The sequence below is a fragment of the Scardinius erythrophthalmus genome (genome assembly GCF_964197995.2).
Source record: "Scardinius erythrophthalmus genome assembly, chromosome: 10".
NCBI classification, from domain to species: Eukaryota; Metazoa; Chordata; class Actinopteri; order Cypriniformes; family Leuciscidae; genus Scardinius; species Scardinius erythrophthalmus.
The window spans coordinates 14,511,436-14,532,519 of NC_138230.1; the positions used below are offsets into that span (position 1 = coordinate 14,511,436).

A 21,084-nucleotide genomic window follows, 5' to 3' on the forward strand; every position below is an offset into this window, starting at 1 on the left:
CGAGAGGGAGGATTGTCTGGTGAACTTTGTCGAAGGGGACACTGCAGTGACCCCAGACCTGGCACCCGTCACTGTAATAATTAATATGAACATTATTCTAATTATTATTATTATTATTATTTTTATTACTTTTTGAGGAGAAAAAGATATAATGTTCCTCGTTTTTTTGCTGCAAAGTGTTGAACACTAAAAAAACAAACCAACATAAAAATGTAAAATGATATTTTGGCAGAAAAAGAAGCTGTCAACCCGATATCATGTTCTTAATCTCCTTTTTAATTTTTTTGTTCTTCAAATGAGAAAAGATTGTTCTGTTTTTTGTGATAGCGGTCATAAATATAATGCTTGTATTTCTTGTATTTGTGTGTTTTTGTGTGATTTGTTTAGTTCTTTTTAGACAATCACAAAATAAGATGCAAGCATTGTATATGGACAGACTGGCAGGCATTTTGTGATGTTGTGTACAGTTTGTCGAAACTTCTTCCACTCTGGTTCAAAGTTTGTAATTATAAAGTCATGAAGATGCTGTTGGTTTTTACTTTTTTTGTTTTGTTTTATATTCTATTTGTTTTGTTTGTTTGTTTGTTTTTTAATAAAAAGCACTACATTATTGTGAATATACTTGCCTGTTGCTCATACATTTAGCAGAGAATCTGTGATGCAGTTCTTTACTAGGTCATAGCCATTATTACTCCAGGTATACAGACAAATCGTATTTTAATTGTATGGACAGTCGATACATCTTCAAATAAAGTGAATTTTAACTATTGCGTAGCACATTGACATTGTGTACCATCATTTGAACTGCCAAATACATTTGCAAAGAAAACACTCACTTAATAAATACCTTGTATTGTAATGCTGTCTAATTTAATTAATGCCAGACATAACTGATGTTGTCACATATATTGACATTGATGTAGTTACTGATTCTTGATTCTTTAAATCATCACTATAATGTTCTTAACACATGTGTGCCTTGTAATTTGATTTTCTCTTTATTTTATCAAAACTTTGGACTCGTAATTTAAAAAGATTACAACAGACATTGCATTTAGGAAATATTACAACTATGTCCTGACAGAAGAATAATATTAATTTGAAAAATGTACCTTTTTTTGAAAGGCTTCATAGCTGAACATGAAAACATTTATTAATTCAATTTAGTCTGTAGGTCATCTTTTTCTATAACACCTCCAGAAAAAATTATTCCTTAATACATGGGATATACAATTCGCAAAATATTTTTTATTTAATTCAACAGATGGAGCCTAAATTATTTCGTTTGTTTTTAAACCATCCCACATTCGACCGCTCCAGACAGGTCTCCGCGTCCGCCATCTTGGAACGGTCAGCATGTCGTCACTTAAAGTAAGAATCAATGATGCCACACATCTGGTTGCTTTAAGAAGATTTCTCGAGATTTAAATTCCCGAAGAGATGGGATAACCTTTCACATGTGTTGATGTGTTGGTTTGGGTTCTTATATGTATTAATTCAATATTACAGGATTTTAAACTATGGTACATTTTTAATGTCGTGTTATCTGACGCCTTCTTGTTGTATTGTGTAAGTTTAGCAAAATCATCTGCTGAAGTCTTTGCAAATATAAATATTTATACTGATTCATACATGCGTCTAAGTACGATTGCAGACGCAGTCAACTTTGACCGTGCCAATATGGCGGACGACAGCCTCTAATGAGGAATATGTCCTGTTTGCCGCCATCCACTAGGTGGCTTCAAAACAAAAGTAACAGTTGTATTTCAAGGGATGGCATGGCAACGGAATACAACCTGAGCCAGCTACAACGCTAGTGCTGAATGAGCAAAGTTAGTTTACTATATATTGATTTTAAATAATTATTCATTTAAATTCATTATTTGGTTTTGTTTTGGGTATTCAATTTTTTTTTAATAGTTTCCCACTGGAAAGATGAGAAAACGAGACAAATCCGCCAAAGAGAAAGCGGACAAGGTGGATTCTGGGATTGAGGAGGAAACGTCTAAAACCGCAGGTATCCGACTGTTAAGACAGACTGGATTTTGATGTGACATTTATCATAACCAAAATATATGACACGTCCCAAGATGGCAGTTAAAGTCAACTGAATCTCATTGTTTTGTGGTATCACTCACACTAGATGATCACCCGTGTTCAGGAAATCTGGAGTTGGACTTCACAGAACAGTGTAAACTCATGGGTGTGAAAAAGATCCCTTCTGTCAAGCTGAAGCAGTCAAAATCTGTGATGGGTAATATGTTGTACATAAGACAATTATGTTCTGCCCCTTTTTAAAAATGCTTTTTTAATGCCATAAAACTCTTAATTTTTCCTAAAAAAACCTAACCTGGACTGAAGAACACAGTCAATCTCAGAAATCCTTAGAAAGTCAAATGACAACATGGTCCTCTGAGCCCTGCCTTGAGGTAGAGCTGGAGAATGAAGACCAGTCAAAGACAGTCAAGATATCTGGTAAGGCCGTTGCTTCTTTGTGAACTATTAGATGCAGTTGTTCAAACTCCTAAGAAATATTTCATATCAAAATGTATTTTATTATTATTATTTTTTGATAGGATGGAAGGTGGATGATATTATGCTTCAGGTGCTGAGCAGGACATTGCCGTCCCTCAGTAATTTCCAGTGCTTACAGTGAGCTTTTGTGTGTGTGTGTGTGTGTGTGTGTGTGTGTGTGTGTGTGTGTGTGTGTTGTATGTATGTTTATGGGTGTTAGTGTTGCAAATAAACAGTATGTTATGTCTATTTCCCAATAACGGTGATGCTTTGCAGCATGTGGCGTGTAGGCCTGACTGATTGCACTTTCGCCTCCTTGAGAAACACTGTGTCTCTGTGTTCAAATCTCAGGTGAGAACAGTCAAAATGTATTTAATGGCTAAAATGTCTAAAATTTGATACTTTTTTGATACCCACCTTTGATACTTTTTAGTGCCATTAAGACCCACATTCAGTGTGTTTCATATGGTTTTTAAAGTGCCCCTATTATGCTTTTTCAGATATTATCTAGGCTACATTTCATGTAATGTGTAATATAGCTGTTTGTGAATTTAAAAGGTCTACAAAGTTTTAAAGATTTAAGTGGACGCACAATAAATTGAGTTATTAGCTATGTTTCCGTCACCCTGTTTTTATGCGCATTTTGAAGTATCGCATCAGAAACAAGTGATGGAAACGGCAAATTTCAACAACAACAAAAAATCCTAAATTTTCAAAAAAGTTTGTACTTTTTCATTTGCCGAATAAATTCTGACATAGCGAACATTAAACCCACGTGACTAATCTGCTGTTTCCGCTAATGGTGTTTTATTTATTGTTGGTTACTAGGTTACCAACACCACCGTCATCCGCTCGAACAACTTAATGGAAGCATACCAAATTTGTTTGATTTTTTTTTTTTTTTTTTTTTTTTTGCGAACTTTGAAAAGATTTGCTTCACGTTGGATGGAAACCCCGGTCTCTCAAAAGAAAGAACCGATACTGAACTGCCTGCAACAGGTCCTCAGTAATTCCAGCCTTACTCCTTGCGCAAACCTATGTAGGTTTGTAACAAATGTACAATATTCAGATTTGGTATCTTGCTGTAAGCAGTAGACCAATCACAACAGACTTGGCCATCTGACCAATCAGAGGAGAGTAAGCTCTTGGAAAGGAGGGGTAGAGACTGAATCCTTTATCGAACTGTTTTAGACACAGAGGAGATGCTTCGATGTATATTATGAGAAAATTAAAGTGTTTTTTGACCTTGGATGCATATAAACCTATTGTAGGAGACCTCCAAACCAAAACTAGCATAATAGGGACACCAGAAAATCTTAATTAGATCTCAGAATGTTATGTAAGCCATATTTCCAAGTCTATAGGTCTACTTTTTTCTTTACACCACAGACAAATGGCCATATTTACTAAACAGTGCAAATTAGCGTGAGAGCGCTGATGGAAGTGGAAAGTTCTGTGCGTGATCTACTGACAACGTGCAAGTTAAAGAACATAGACGCAGCCGGATCATTTCCAGAATGACCAATGCAAACTACCAGTTAGCGTCTGGTTTAAGATGTAAATAATGGCGTCAACCTTAGTTAATCACTTTGCATTAGCCATTTAAATGGTCTCCTCCCAAAAAAAGTGTTGCATCTGAAAGGGAAACTCCTACAAATGCATATGCAATTATTATAAGGTCAGCTGCAAAAACAACTGTCCATGCCTTTTCAGTACGAAAAGTGTCTTTAGTAAATCCTGACAGTAGTGTTTTAACGCCAAAAGAGTGTTTGCGCTGCCGCAAACTGTTGGTAAATCTTACCCAAATGATCTATTCGGAAAACAAATAATGATAATGTTATAATAGATACTGGAAAATCTGATGACATCATCTACCAACTTATATCTTGCTAGGAAAGTGGTTTTGGATGGCAATCCACTCCCTGAGCAGAGCTACTACTTACTCATAGGGGAGGACAGCATGTGAGTCATTCTTATTTTTAAACACACACACACACACACACATTTATATGTGTTTATAATGTTACCAAAAATGTCTATTTCAAATAAATGCTGTTTTGAACTTTTTATTCATCAAAGAATCCTTCCATTCATCAAAAATTTATCACGGTTTCCACAAAAATATTACACAGCACAAATTTTTAATAATAATAAAATGTTTCTTGAGCACCATATATATTCAAATGATTTCTGAAGGATCATGTGACACTGAAGACTGGAATAATGATGCTGAAAATTCAGCTTTACCATCACAGGAATAAATTACATTTTAAAATAAAAAACAGTTATTTTGATAATATTTCACAATATTACAGTTTTTACTGTATTTTTCATTAAACAAATGCAGACTTGACTTCTTTCAAAACATTAAAAAAACCTGACCCCAAACCTTTGAATGGAAGTATATATACAGACAGTTATAAATACTATAACCTAATCATAACCCCTGTAAAGGTTGGTTTGCCTACAGTGGTTCATGCTACAGGATTGCCGAATGACTAAAGAAACGTTATCTGCAAGATTGTAGAAAACTGTACATTTCTTGTCTTTGCACCCACTGCTACTTATGCTAAAAATGGAAATAAGAGAGAGAGAGAGAGAGAGAGAGAGAGAGAGAGAGATGATTGCTTTAGAAAAGAAAAGAGAGAAAGAGCCAGTCTAGGAGGAGCGCCCAAGACTAGAGCTAGAGAAAGAGAAAAAGAAGAGAGAAAGCAACAGTTTGGGTTAGGGTTATTCTTTTTTTCCTTCTTTCACCATGTGACTAAAACCCAAATCAGAGACATTCAAACTGACCAATCAGAAGATTACAACTTCCCCCACCGTAAAGGTGTGACAATTCGATTTCCAAATGGCCCTTGGAGGGGGTTGGAACAGGAAAGCAAGTCTTTGTTCATTTTCAACCTTACACCCTAAAAGAACACTTACTGTATTTTTACAAATAAAGTTCTGTCAGATTTAGGTAACTTTTGGGTACAAAGTTGTCCCCGAAATATGGTTAAGTAGGTACACGTATACATTTGCTGCTTGCAGTATAGAACTTAAATGTATTATAATGTTATCAAAATGCATTATTTGTAATAACACTCAGCTCTTTTTAAATAATGTCTATGCTAGGCTGACAGACTTATCACTACGCAACAGTCATATAGGAGATGAAGGAGCTCGTCTGATTGGCTCGTCGCTTTCCACTGTATCCACTGCCAACAAAAAACTCCTGTCACTCAACCTGGCCTTTAATAGCATTGGTGATGCAGGTGCAAATCACATTGCTCAGGTGTGTAGAATTGAAGTCTGTTCGTCTGAAGGTGTGTGAAGACTGCATACACTTAAAATTGAGTGCTTATTATCCCCCATCCCTCTTTCTAAAGGGTCTGCGTCTCAACCGTTCCTTGCTATGTCTGTCCTTATCCCACAATCAAATAGGAGATGAAGGAGCAGCTCGTTTAGCTGAGGTACACATACAGTTTGAACTTCTATTAACAACTACATCTCATTTGCCTAACTTGAGACATGAGACTGTGAAACATGCATATTTCTATGAAACTCTTTCTCATTTCTTTCTTTAGGTGCTTGGCCCCTTTGCTCTGACTCATGAGGAGATAGTTGAGAGGAGGAAGCTGTTAATTAAAGCCGAACAATCGTTGATCCAGCCGTCTCTGGTTAGTCTCGCAGACTCACAGGAGCAGCCTCTTTCCGTCCGCAGCAGCTCTTCGCTGGATCGCCTCAACAAGACTGCAAAGAGCACCACCAAAAAGAAGGTAAAGCTTTTTTGGAAAGGCTCATGGCTTTGCCAACAACCTCCAGCGGCTAAATGAACGTTGCCGGGAATCCAACCAACATACATGAGCTATGCTAGCCACTATATTTCTGTATCCTATTGTCACCTTCATTGTTGTTTGCGACAGAGGCATGCCAAACACACACACACATGAAAAGAGTATGTCTCTTATGATTTAGATAAAATACAATGGTTTACAGTTGTTTAAGAATGTTTATGCGTAGGACAACCCTATAAAAGAGGAGAAACCAGCGCCAGCTCAGGTTGCCAAGAAAGAGGAGACAAAAGTGGCCAAGAAAGGTAATTAAACCTATTTGTTTGAGATTCAGAAGTGCACTTTATGGTTTACATGTAAAGTGAATATTTCAATTTCTTGTTTTTCACTCAGATGATAAAGTTCCCCGTAGTCAGGCTGGAAAGATAGGAGCCAAAGACAAGAATCTGCCAGTGCCTGAACAAGAGGTAAGAATTAGTTTAACAACTCATCCCATTATAAAAATGTATATGGGTGAATAAATATTTAAGGTACTGTGAGATACTTCATGAAATTATTATTGACCCATCATTATATGATCTGACATATATTGTTATCAATAATATAATCTGTCAAACATTTTGAACACATTTCAGCCAGAGAATACAGTGCTTTCATAATTATTAGGCAAGTCCATATTCTGATCACTTTTTTTTTCCAAGCATATTTTACCAATTCCAAACCACATCAATCTTAATACCTACTATTCATTTTGTATATAATCATTTATAAGTGATATGTAATTATTAACGATGGCTGGAAGTGAAAAACGCCTTATGTAGTTGTGCATAATTGTTAAGCATGTTTTCTTTTACATGTAAAATGGGCCAAATAAGACTTTTTTTTTTTTTTTTTGCTTTGGTACTATTTTCACAAGTAAGGTGTACATTTTCAAAACTCTCAGTGCTAATATCACAACAGATCATCAAAAGTGCACTTTATTCAAACATTTCATCATGTTTTTAATTGTGTTGGTACAATACTCAAAATCACAAAGTATCCTTTTCACTACACAAAATAAATGTTTCATCTATATAAATGTCTCTAAAAAGATGGCAATATTCGAAATCATTGTCCTTGTGGGGACATATATACTGTAGGTCGCCATGAGGAAAACAGCTTGTATATCATACTAAGTGATGTTTGTTGAATATGTCAACATACAGAAAGTTTTCTATGATGATTATATTTAGGGGTAAGAGATAGAATAGGCCTATACAGTTTGTACAGAATAAAAATCATTATGTCTATGTAATGGAAAGTCCCCATAAAACATGAAACACAACATTTGTGAACATAAAGCAGGATAGGGTACAAAGGAGAGGAAACAGGCAACGACTGTATAACATCAGATTGATCAGAGATGCATCAGAAGAAGGGAGACGGCATAAAATATAGTACATTACAGCATGTTGTGATACTGTAAACAGATTACCATTGTTAGAGACTGCCACATTACTGTAACTCACCCTTCATCTGTAAAGGTCAGCTATAGTATAGATTCAGTCATATGGCAGAGTGAAAACATTTACTGTATTGCCAACTCGGTTCTAGCACAGAACCTCATGGCAGTTTCATAGCCTCATCACACCTTTTGATAACACACTAGATAGATACTATATCACAAACATTATGGATTCAATTTCATAAGTTATGTAATGTAAGTGTATTTTCTAATGTGGCAGCTGTAGCCTGTATTACTGTAATTATTTCAGCAACAAGGGTGAATTGAAACATGTACAGTATCTTGTATTGTTTGCTGTTGAATTAATTGATTGTTAGTACTAAATTGAAAGAAGATCATACTGTTGTGTTTCTGTGATTAAACTAAATGTTCTCATTACATATTACAATAATCTTGTGTTTGAAACAATGATTTTGTAGACTAAAATATGTAGAACTGTAATGAAAGCATGAGATCAGGTTTTGAAAGAATGACCAGCTGTGTTACAAGTGTGATCAGTTTGGATTTTTGTACTAAGAGTTTTGAAAATGTACACCTTATGTTTGATGGTGTGTACTTTACTCTTAACACCTTTTACCTATTTATTTATTATTCTCAGGTAAGGTAAAGAAAGTCTAATCTGACCTAAACCATAAGCATTCAAAAGGTACTTACGATTTGGTCAGAAGACTCCTTTGTGGTATGTTCTCATTAAAAGTCTTCCAGCATCATAAATCTAAGTCTCAGTAGGCAGATTTTTTAATCAATTACATTTGCATTTCTTTTTATAATAAACAAAAATATAAAGGCAAATAAAACTTTGTCGTTTAAGTATAAAATACAATAATCACGTTTTGAATCAAAAGTGTAGTAAGCTCTGGGCTTCTTATCTTCTGCTTGGGGTTTCTTGTCCTCAGCTCTGGGCTTCTAGGCGTCGGGGGCACTGGTGTATCAGTATCCCAAGAGGCAATCAGTTCATCAGTCTTTTATACTCCTGTTGTTTACAACAGGTGTTAGGTTGACTCTCCTCCAAAGTTTCCCAGATCCTTCTCCAGGCAGGTGCAAGCGGTCCACCTCTTCATGTCCTTGAACTCCAGTAAACTCAACTAAGATGGCTGAGTTCATTTAAAGTTCTAGGAGTCCTCTAGTGCACACACATAATCGCACTTTTCTGCTCCTCTCAACATGGGTTGGCACAGTCACATATACATGACCAATTACTGTACATCTATGCCAAAACAACATCTTTTACAAACAAAATAAATAACAACATTGAATGCAATGCATTATATCCAATACATTGGCTAAATATGTGTAACAAAAAGGCATCTATAATAAACAAGGAGGCAGGTAATTGCATTTTCTTGATATTATACAACACTTACTTGTGACAATAGTACCAAAGCAAATAAAAAAAAAAACTGTAACTCACACTGAAAGTCAATAAATATTAAAAGCCCATGAGAAGGATGCAATACTATAGAAATCGCAAAGTAAAGGTGTGACCATTGGACAAGAAATGCTAAAAACAAAACAAAAAAAAAGGTTGAGAAGTGTAGTGATTTTACTTCCGCCTGCCCAGGGATGCCAATTATGTGGTTACTGGTACTCAGGTTACCTCTGACGTTGTGAGTTTTGGATCGCACGTTACTTAAGTTGTGGTTATGTATATCAGATGACCACTTTAGACCACAAAAGATGAGACTTTTACCTTGGCAGTATGAGAACACTCCCAACAGGGGGCTGTTCAATCATTTAGAATTAATGTAACCTGGAGGGAGTTGGTCAGCTGATTTATCTGAAAAATTAATGAGATATTGTTAAATTGTAGAGCCTCTTCTGAATTATCAACACAAGGAAGACACAAGTGTAATAAGATACATTTTATTAACAAAAGATAAACCAGAATAACTAACACAACTACTAAATGAAAACCATGAATGATAAAAGAATAAAATGCATGAGAGGCGTACAATACAAGTGATTAAGTTGAATGTGGCTTTGGAAGAGTTAGGTTATCTTTAAGATAAAAATTCTCTGAAACTAATAAGGTGAAGAACCTTATTATGCATCAAACAAATAAATGAAAGATTATTTGTTATTAACTAGCATCAGAGGTTTGGTAAAGGGATATTTACGTTCCACGTGGTCGAGTGAGCAGTCCGATGGCTGTGCTGGGTGACAGTGCAGTGGAGGAAGGAGCCGGTATCCGTTTCATCAACCTTGAACACAAAGATCTGTGAGATGCTGATCTCCAGGAGCACTAAAGGGTCCTAAAATCTGGAACACGCAGATTAGGCCCTGAAGTAGATGCAGAAGGTCCTTAACAATCTGGAACACGCAGACGAAGGAACTCTCTGGAGCTTAACCTTGTTGCAAATGTCCATTTGTCTTCTGCTTCTCTGGGACAGACACTCAGAACTTGGTCAATCTGCTTTTGTCTCTCTGGCATTGAGACTTGGAACGTGCTGCATCTGTTACTGTCTCGCTGGACAAAGACTCGTAAAGTTTGTTAATGTCTATTTCCTCACAGACTGGAGACTCAGAATGAGGTCATATCTGTTACTACCTCACAAGCTGTAGAATCAGAGCATGGAACCTTTTTCTGTCTCACCTTTGCATGCTGGAGACCCAGAACTTGTATCTGTTGCTGGCTTCCCTGTAAACGGGCTGTAGGCTCAGAGCAAGGAGTGTCTTTTGAAAGGGTACCTTTATCCCTTTCCGATGAGAAGGAGATTGCAAGTTGGTGCTTCTCGATTCCAGAGCTGTGATTGGCTGCTGACATCAGAGGGGACACACACAGTGTGGGGACACAACCCATCTTTCCCCTATGAAACTCATTTCCATAAAGCACACAGAAGTCTTTAAAGTGTCTTTAAAATGTCTATAAAGTTTTACCAATGCATTTCTCACTTTCCAAACCACCAACAGAATACATTTGGTAATATTCCAAACAAATAGAATCCAAAGAAGATGGAAAAAGATTGATCTGACATGCATTCATTAATTTGTACTGTGGTAGAGTTTCCCCTACGCACCTGACTTAAAGGGGGGGTGAAATGCTATTTCATGCATACTGAGTTTTTTACACTGTTAAAGAGTTGGATTCCCATGCTAAACATGGACAAAGTTTAAAAAAATAAAGTTGTACGTTTGATGGAGTATTTCTGTGGCAAAAATACTCCCGGTTTGTCACAAGTTTCGGAAAGCTTTTTTCAGGTATGGGCCTGTGTGACGTCAGATGGGGCGAAATTTCCTTATACGGGTCCTAAGGGCACTTCTCCCGGAAGGGCGCGCATGCACCCGTAGACCAGAGCGAGACAGCGAAAGCAGTACGCCCATCAAAGCGCTGTGCTCGGCTTTAGGGATGTAATTGCCGGATTTGCAGATCGTCTAATGCTTAAAGTGTAAGTTGCAGGTTAAATTTTTCACGAAGATAATGCAATGTGTTTATTAAACATAAAGATAAGAACCGCCCACCATTGTTTTTTTATACCAAAATGCTGATGTAATATGAAAAGTTGGCACTTTTAACAGTGGTTTTAACCGCTCCCGCTCCCTTCCACTAGATGGGGCGTGACGTCATATGAGGAACTCACATAGATATAAACACATATGTTTTATTCTTTTAATTAATTTAAAAGAGAGATCGATGTCCCCATCACTGTGTGTGTGTGTGGGCTATCAGCAGTGGAGAGTATGTGCTGCCGTGAGGTGAACGCGTTCTGGAGTTTAGTGGAACAGCTCGAGCTGCGACCGGCTGATCTGACGTGCCTGAACCCGTTTGTTTTGCGAATAGCTTATTCTCATTTCAGGCAGGATCACGGTCCCCTTGAAGTCAGCACACACGAGTATGTTTACAATTGAGTTATTTTATCCATAATTTTTTTTATCAAATAAAACATACAACCAACTTTTCTGTAGTTATGTAAGGCATCTATAGCTATGACTATGCCGGTAACTCTACTAGTGAGTTCCTCATAGATATAAACATATCTATGAGGAACTCACTAGTAGAGTTACCACACACTCTCCACTGCTGATAGCCCACACACACACACAGTGATGGGGACATCGATCTCTCTTTTTCTTTTCTGACAATAAACATCGCTAATTAAATCGTGAGAAATTGCTAAAGCGTGGATTGAGGAAGGGTATTACATAACGTTTGAGGCGTCGATGAGACTAGCGATTGGTGCTGTGCAGTGAGTGCATCTCTAACGTTACAGCTCTGATTTGGACTGACTTAGGCTACTGTAAGTAAATAATGTCTTCAGTCGCTGTCCCTCCTTGCTATTCTACACGACGGCAATATTTTGAAAAGACTTGCTTGTTCCGTTATATTATCCGGGTTAAGTTTGCACCTGGTTGCACTAGCTCTAACGTAGCTAACGTTACTCACCGGGACACCTGGCTAACCCTCCACTCATTCTCCTCACACCAAGCATTAATAACTCTTTGAGTGCCATATGGCTCCCCTCTCTCACGCCTGACCGGTTAAAAATTGTAGGGCTGTGGTCCATAAAGAATTTGATGGTTTCCCACATCCTCAGTCGTTCTCCAAATAGCCATAATACAGTAAGAATCTAGCAGAGTATGGGTTGCGAGTTCCTCTTGTGACGTCATCACCCAGTAACTGAAAAACACGCTACCGTTGAAGAAACCCCAATAAATGTTATTTTAACGCATTTTAAGACAGAAATAATTAAATATATACATATAGAGCACTTTAATTTACACATTAATTGGCTGTGGTGGTTAACCTGCAACTTACACTTTAAGGATGGAGCAGTCCCAACGATAAAGGTTCACGGTCGTGCGTTGGAACCACAGGCGGTGAGTAAAACTGCTTCAAATGTCTGTGTGTTGTTAGCTATCGGCGCGTAAGCACAGCAAGTAAACAGTGAACAGCGCTCGTGATTCTTTAGCTCCGCCCACACAGCACGCCTCCAGCCGCTTGTTTTTTTTTTCCGGAAAGACTCCGCACAGCCTATCTTTCTTCTATAAATATAATAAAACTATTTGGAGATATGAAGGATGCAATACTACTCTATAGGTACTCAAGATTAACATGAGATTGACTGAAACTGAGTGTTTCACCCCCCCCCCCCCTTAAGTTAAACCTGTGTCATCTCCTAATCGACGCCCCTAAACGTCTCCTGATCGACGTTCAATAATATTTATCCTCTGGGTGCAGGGCAGAAACTGCATTTGAACCAATCAGAAGTCCGTTCCTTCCCAGGCTTGGTACCAGAGGTGGTCTTCTTGCCCTCTAAGAGGTGTTTGGCTGTTGTCCTAGCGTCTTTATCTAATGCCGTTGGACAGTTAGTTTGTGTTAGTTGTGGTAGATTTTGTTTGTTTGTGGTAGATCGAACACGAATACAACAGTTTTTATAGAATAAGGGGTATGGCAAAAATGACATGAAACATTACATAATTTCCCTACAATTTGATTGGTTGTTCATAGACAAGCCCTCTTGTTACTAGGTAACCACAAGGTTTCATGTTTAGACATTTGTCTAGTTTCATTTCCCATATTTGTTTTTTTGCACTCACACAACCAAAGTAAAAGGGGAAACATACATTTAGCCAAAAGCATATGAACGTTTTTCCTGCAACAAAAACAAATGTTAGTTATGATTAATTAAAAAAATCCATCAGATAGTCCACCAGGATCCAATCAAAATGTAGCAAAACATTGTCCACTGTTACAGACAGAGAGGGGCCTGGAATGTACTATTAACCACAGAAGAAAAGTTATTAACTGCAAAAGTCTTAAGATTCAATGTGAATAATTAGGTGTGGAACCATCAGGAACCCTTTAGTATCCAGTGCCACCAGAACTTCAACTTACTTAGAGTCTCCAGAAGTACAAGGTGTCAGGTTCTCAAAGACTTTGCTACGGTAAGGAATCCTGAAACGTGACCCCCACATAAGAATAACAAGCTGAAATGTTGAGAGTGACTTAAGGGACCAGCACCACTTCCTCTTGCACCACTGTTTGAAGAATTTTATATTTCTAGAATCTAGCAGTAAGTTTTGGGAGATTATCTCCTGTCCATCTCCTATCCTGAAAGGTCCAACTTGCTCTTTGTTAGTAGCAGCTCACACCATGACTCCCTCACCACGGCCACTAAAGTCATGAGTCACTCTCAACCAATATGTCCATAAAACATTTACTCACCCTCAAGTTGTTTTAAAGGGGTGGTTGAATGTGATTTCACTTTTTTAACTTTAGCTAGTATGTAATGTTGCTGTTTGAGCATAAACAACATCTGCAAAGTTACAACTCTCAAAGTTCAATACAAAGGGAGATATTTGCTTTTAAAGAAATCAATTTCTAAGGACTACAGCAAACGGCCAGTTGGGACTACAAGACATTCCTCCAGGGTTAGTGACATCACTAACCCCAACATTTACATTACCCCTCCTCTGGGAACACAATAAATAAACACATTTTATGTTGCTTTGGAAAAGAGTTGTTGTGGTAGTAGAGTGTCGTTGCCGCTATGCCGTCGAAACGCTGTTATTTTCACCCAGATTGCAGGTCCACTTTGTTCAGTCTTCCTAAGGACGGTTACAATTTATTTTTAACTCGGTCCCTCATAATTATAATCCAAATGTCGCTCTCTGTGCTGCACATTTTCCGGAGGAAAGCTTCCTCAATCTACGCGAGTTCAATGCAGGATTCGCAAACGGCTTGTCCTGAAAGATCGATCAGTTCCAACTTTAAAAAGCAGCGCAGCGAACTTGGAATGTTCGTGGTTGTTGTCGTTTGTGTGATCAGTGTAAATTATTCTTTGATTATAGCTTTTATGTATTGTTTATCTACTGGTTGTTTATCTACAGGCATGCTAAACATGTTTTTTTTTTTTTTGATTTGGCTACTGTTGTAAAGCCAATGTTTAGTGTTCGTATTGGATTAAAGGAGAACTCCGGTCAATTTTAACATTGAGCTAATTTTTTTGTACATTTGGAGTGCTGTCAATACAGAGAACAATGACAAAAATCGGTGTTGCCTACACCGAGTTATTCTATTTTTAAAATTTGCACCCTGTTGACTTCTATGGGGCAAGTACTAAACCTACTTTTAGCCTCCTAACATCCTTGATGTGTCATTACAAGTGCACAGAAAATGTGAGTGATTCCTTCAGAGTGAACACGAGTGAATCTGACTACAGTAGATGTGAAAGATACGTATAAAATGATGTTATTTAAGCCAGTGCAAATACCTGTTTACATCCTGTTTTTCGGTTGAAGTCCAAAGTAGTCGATTGCCGAGTTCACGCGCATAGGTTTAGTTACCAATGATCACGCGCATGAACTCGGCAATCGACTACTTTGGACTTCAACCGAAAAACAGGATGTAAACAGGTATTTGGGCTGGCTTAAATAACATCATTTTTATACATATCTTTCACACTCTGTATTGACAGCACTCCAAATGTACAAAAAAATGAGCTCAATGTTAAAATTGACCGGAGTTCTCCTTTAATAGTTCTGGCAACAGGCTTCACAGAACCCCGGAAATCATCCGGCCGTTTTTACAAGGAGGGACAGAGTAGTGTAGAATAATGGTTAAATATGTGAAAAATAATGCGAATTTTTAAAAACGAAGCATGAACATCAAGCCTTCAAAAAAAGGTGTTTTACCATCCCTATATATGAATTTCTTTCTTCTGCTGAACACAAAAGAAGATATTTTTGAAGAATGTCGGTAACCAGACAGTTGATGGTACCCATTGACTACTTTGTGATTATATATACGATTTTGAGCAAATTGGAGTCGACTTTTCTTGTGCTTTTGGGTCAGTAGTGGTGTACGTCTTGGAGTTCTGGCATGGAAACCGCATGCGGTTAGTATGCGCCTTACTGTGCAAGCTTGCTGCAGGTCTTTTGCAGTCATTTGAATGTTTTTCTGAACCTGCCTTCTCAGAAATCTGGTTGAAGCCGTTGATAGTGTAACCGTTCCTTTAACTTTGAACTTGCAAACTATGCTTTCAACTGTGTCTCTTGGAACATTTAGTGCCTTTGCTATCTTTTTGTATCCTGTTCCTTGTTTGTGAAGGGTGATGACATCTTCTCTTGACCTGACCATACTTTTGACTTAGCCATATTTCTAACATGCAATAAAATGTGACACTTAACAAACCTAGCCAGTTTAGGTATTTCATGTGTTCTAGCTCAAACACACCTGGTGCAACTAATGAAGCCCTTGATTAGTTGCATCAGGTGTGCTTGAGACAACACCTGTTTTGCAGATTAGTGCTGTTGTGAGGGATTCTATTCAGGGGATTGAATCATTTTGAGACTGCGGAAGTCACTAAAATATGCATTTTCAGTTGAATTTGGGGAAACCACTTGAAACATTTGTTGTGTTGAGCTATTTCAATTACTTTTGTTTGATTTGTTCATTGCAAACAGCTTAAAAGTCTGTAAATGTTGCCAATAAACCTGATTTGGAATGGGAGTTGAATTATTTTGTTCTCAACTGTATATATCACTTATAAATGGTTATACACAAGTTTAATGTGGTTTGGAATTGGTAAAATGTGCTTGAAAAAACTTTGATCAGAATATCAACATGCCTAATATTTATATCTCCATTCCATATTTGTCCAGGAAAAGATAATGAAATGTACTAAGATGTCAGAGAAAATAACTTCCTAAATGTTTAGGAAACCTCTTTGCTATAATAAGAGCTTTGAAAATTAAACATCCTTCACATTTAGCATGGTAACATTTGTATGTCAGACAGTGGAGGTGGTTGAGACGGTGATTCCTCTGTTGGATCCTGGAATTGTGCACACTGGAGGGAAAGTCATTCATCCAGGAAACACATGCCTTACTTCTCTGAATCTGTCGGGTGATTTCATTTCAGACTTGATTTTATTTCAGTATTAGAGTAAAACATACTAGTATGTTATGGCTGTAACATTTTCTTTTCTGATAATTCAGGAAATAAACTGACTGAGCAGTCACTCAAGCTGTTCCTCTCATCTTTGGAAGGCCAGGGTGAAGGTGGACTTCTGCGTCTTTCTCTCAATGTGAGTCTCATCACTCTTCCTAAACCTTTTTAAAACCTATGGTGTATCGTTATTATAAATGATGTAACAAATTAGCTCAAAGGGGAAATATTAATAATAATCCATAATTACCAATTATGATTAATTATTAATATTTGGGTCAGTTAATTGGATTAACTTTGAGGTAAGCTAAATTAATATTACAATTAATCAGTTCCAACGAACTCTTTGATTATTCATTTATCCTAAGAAAAGTGTATCTTTCATGGCCACCAAAAGATAATTATTTCTTAGCATGTACTGCACTTAGAGCATGTAACAAGATCAAGACCGTAAAAAGGGACTTTGTTGCAAGCAGAGGATCAGAAACCAAATACATAATTGTGCACAAGTTTTATTAACTAAATCACAAACATAACTGAACTAAACAAACATACATACATACATACATACATGCATAGGTAAAATGGTGAGTGTCATGGAACCGGAAGCAGGAAATAGAACTATGGAATAGATCTATTTAACTATGTAAAGAACCATCAGCTTATCATTTTCAGAGCACCTCATTAAATTGATACTTGCATGGTCGGTGCAGTGGATACAATTCTTGAAGTGGTTGAAAATAGAGTTTTTTGATGGGTCCGTGAGTGTCAAAAGTCACTGTACAAGTTGCAGTCGTTTTCTTCTCTGCTGGGTGGAGAAGATATGATGAACTTGCATGGTGGTTTCGATGCTGTTGTGGTTGAGAGAGAGAGATTCCTCTCTCTCTTGAGGGAGCACATAACTGTTGTGAGTCGAAGCCTGCTGCCCTGGCCTGTTGAGGGCACGCTGGACGGCACGGCATCCTGAGGTGCAGAGAAGGCCAGGAGTTGATTGGATTGCAAGACAAGGCAGTCTGACTCCCTTTGGCAAGGCAAGGCAAGGCAAGTTTATTTATATAGCACATTTCATACACAATGGCAATTCAAAGTGCTTTACATAGAAGAAATTAAAATAAGAAAAAGAAATAAGAAAATAGAAATTAGAAAAATAAAATAAAATACAGTACAGTACAAACAGTCGGACGAACAGCAGCACAGTGCTCATTCAGTAAATGCACAGCTAAACAGAAGTGTTTTGAGTCTGGATTTGAATGTGACTACAGTAGGAGCACGTCTGATCTCCTCTGGAAGCTGGTTCCAGCTGCGGCTGGCATAACAGCTAAAAGCGGACTCGCCATGCTTAGAGTAAACCCTTGGTATTTCTAGCTGATATGATCCTAATGATCTGAGTGATCTGTTGGGATTATATTCAGTGAGCATATCTGCAATGTATTGAGGTCCTAGGCCATTGAATGATTTATATACCAGTAATAATACTTTAAAATCAATCCTAAATTTAACTGGGAGCCAGTGTAAAAACCTGAGGACTGGTGTGATATGTTCATATTTTCTGGTTCTGCTCAGAATCCTGGCGGCAGCGTTCTGTATGAGCTGCAACTGTCTTATGGTCTTTTTAGGAAGGCCAGTGAGGAGGCCATTACAGTAATCCACCCTGCTGGTGATGAAAGCATGCACTAGTTTTTCTAAGTCTTGACTGGAAACAAAGCATCTAATTCTTGCAATATTTTTCAGATGATAGTATGCTGATTTAGTTATTGCTTTGACATGACTACTGAGTTTCCTTACTTGATGTTTAGTTGTTTGACCCCTAAAGTGAAGGTATGCGTTCACCTTGAGAACTTCATCTTTGTTTCCGAACGCAATGACTTCAGTTTTGTCTTTGTTTAACTGAAGAAAGTTTTGACACATCCAACTGTTGACTTCGTCAATGCATTGGCACAGGGAGTCAATGGGGCTGTAATCGTTAGGCGATAGGGCTAAGTAGAGCTTTGTGTCGTCTGCATAGCTGTGGTAAGCAATTTGGTTCTTTCTTGTTATTTGGCTCATTTACAGGTTGAACAGGAGTGGTGCAAGAATTGGTGGGACTCCACATGTCATGGATGTCCACTCAGACTTTTGGTCTCCTATACTCACATGATAACCACTCCCATCTAAGTATGACCTGAACCATTTTAGGACTATCCCAGAAAGCCCCACCCAGTTTTCCAGCCTGTCAAGAAGTATGTTGTGATCGACAGTGTCAAATGCAGCACTGAGGTCGAGTAGTACCAGCACTGATAATTTGCTTGAATCAGTATTTAAGCGAATATCGTTTATTATCTTTATGAGCGCTGTCTCTGTGCTGTGGTGCGGTCGGAAACCAGATTGAAAATTGTCAAAGGATCCATTCAAGCTCAAGAATTTGTTCAGCTGATTGAAGACAACTTTTTCAATGATTTTGCCTATGAAAGGAAGATTTGAGATCGGCCTATAGTTGCTTAATATGGTCTTATCCAGATTGCTCTTTTTCAGGAGGGGCTTGACAACTGCAGTTTTCAGGGAGTTTGGAAAACTCCCAGAGAGAAGTGAGGGGTTTACCACTTCTAGAAGATCTGCTTCTAAACTGTTTAACACACTTTTGAAAAAAGATGTGGGAAGTGTGTCAAGGGCGCAGGTTGTTGTTTTAAGGTGCTGTACGCTTTCTTCCAAAATTTTGCCATCAATTTCTTTGAAATCAGACATAGTAACTACTTTCTCAGGTGGTCTGATCTGTCTGACTATCTAGTTTGGGAGTATGAAAGCATGGCAGACGGTGCTCAGGCCTGTTGGGGCCCTTGTGAGGCCCTGTTGAGCCTGTGGCCACATTCTTTTACACCCATAAAACCAACTTATCTGATCGTGGCCATGGTAACGAGAAGACCCTCTTGCCCTGTTTTGTGGGGGATGGGGCCACAGATCCCAGAGTGAAGTGTGAAGATTTTTATGGTACATATACCAAATTGTGTGTGATTTGGTCTCAGTCGTTACATGACACAGAGCAAACTGCATTTAAAATACAATAATAACATTCAACCAAAAAAGAATTACATTTTAGTTTTATAATATGACATCCCATTCATGTTTGGTCACATACTGTCAAGGCTCCATTGTGAGTTCATTTTAGACTGGGAAATACATATAATAAATTTTTTTTGAAAATATTGTACATCAAATGTTGTCATTTTTAATGCACATTTTGTCAAATCAATTACTCAAAAGTGTTTTGTGAAACACTAATACCTTTTCAGTTGTTTTCAGATACTGAAAATGGATTTGAATGTGTTTTTAATAATTTTGCTAAAAATAATTTACCTAAATAGGACAAATTCAGTTATAAAGGACGGCACACTAAAAAAGGCAAAGGTCAGATGTAGAAAACTAATTTTGGAAAATGATTTTAGACTTAAATATATGTAAAATATAAAGTCATTATTTTTTCTATAGCTGTGATTTCATAATAAGTCCCATAATTGGATAGAGCTTTTTTAATTTCAGCTATGTTTTTCAGAGAAATCAATTTCCATCCGATTGTGACATCTTCCTGAAGATACAGGAAATTATGGCTCTCAAGGACCCTCTGAACAAAAACAACACTGGTCAGGTGGAGGATGAACATGGTGAACTAAAGACCACCATTACAGCTTAACAATGTAAATGACAAGGAAATAAACGTTAACATGAGAATATAGCATATCAATATCTCATGGTTCCATAATTTTAAACTTTCTAAGTCTTCTAATTTTCTTCAGAAATCTTGGTTAAATTGTAATTTTTATACACACTGACACAGACCGTAAAGAGCTCTAGACAAAGTGTTAAATATTACTTTGTTTATCATTTTGGTCACTACATGTTATTTCTTTGTTTTGATAACTTTTCTAGCATTCTAAAATGTGGAAAATATTTAAAGGCGTACAGAAAAACAGTTTTGAACATTTTGCTCTGTATTTTTTTTCTGCTATATTTCAGCACATTTTAGCTGAATATTTATTTATGCAATTGTCATTGTGTCATATGCTACATGTTTATGAAAATAAAGCAAGTCCACATAATAAGTGTTACTCTATTTTTCATTCATTTGGAGAACTGCATACTTTGCACACTAACAAAACCACTGTGATTGGTCACATCGCTGAGATGGCACGTGACAATGCAGCGCCCATGAGTGAACTTGACGAACATATGATAATCTATAAAAGACAATTTGATAGAAAGCACACGACGCAGCTTTAAACAACACTAATGATAATTTAGACCAACCACAATCAATAAATTACGTCCAACTACCTCCGTTAAATATATTTTGGTCTTCATTTTGTTTGAAGTGATTGATGGTTTGTGGGCGTGGCTGATCCTCCCGCGTCAACGTGCACTGGTCCAATCAGAAT

General features: G+C 37.4%; 1 protein-coding gene across 1 annotated transcript; it reads left to right on the forward strand.

Annotated features, from left to right (window-relative positions):
* Window positions 1-1,935: 1,935 nt before the first annotated feature.
* On the forward strand, window positions 1,936-20,746 carry lrrc71 (leucine rich repeat containing 71; the record flags this gene model as incomplete). Its single annotated transcript, XM_081375988.1, has 14 exons — window positions 1,936-2,017; window positions 2,144-2,254; window positions 2,362-2,475; window positions 2,577-2,652; window positions 2,791-2,865; window positions 4,408-4,476; window positions 5,629-5,788; window positions 5,883-5,966; window positions 6,081-6,272; window positions 6,517-6,592; window positions 6,681-6,754; window positions 16,525-16,636; window positions 16,729-16,817; window positions 20,205-20,746. 14 exons carry the CDS (start codon window positions 1,936-1,938, stop codon window positions 20,340-20,342), a joined length of 1,452 nt encoding a protein of 483 aa, XP_081232114.1. The 3' UTR covers window positions 20,343-20,746.
* Between the last annotated feature and the right edge of the window lie 338 nt (window positions 20,747-21,084).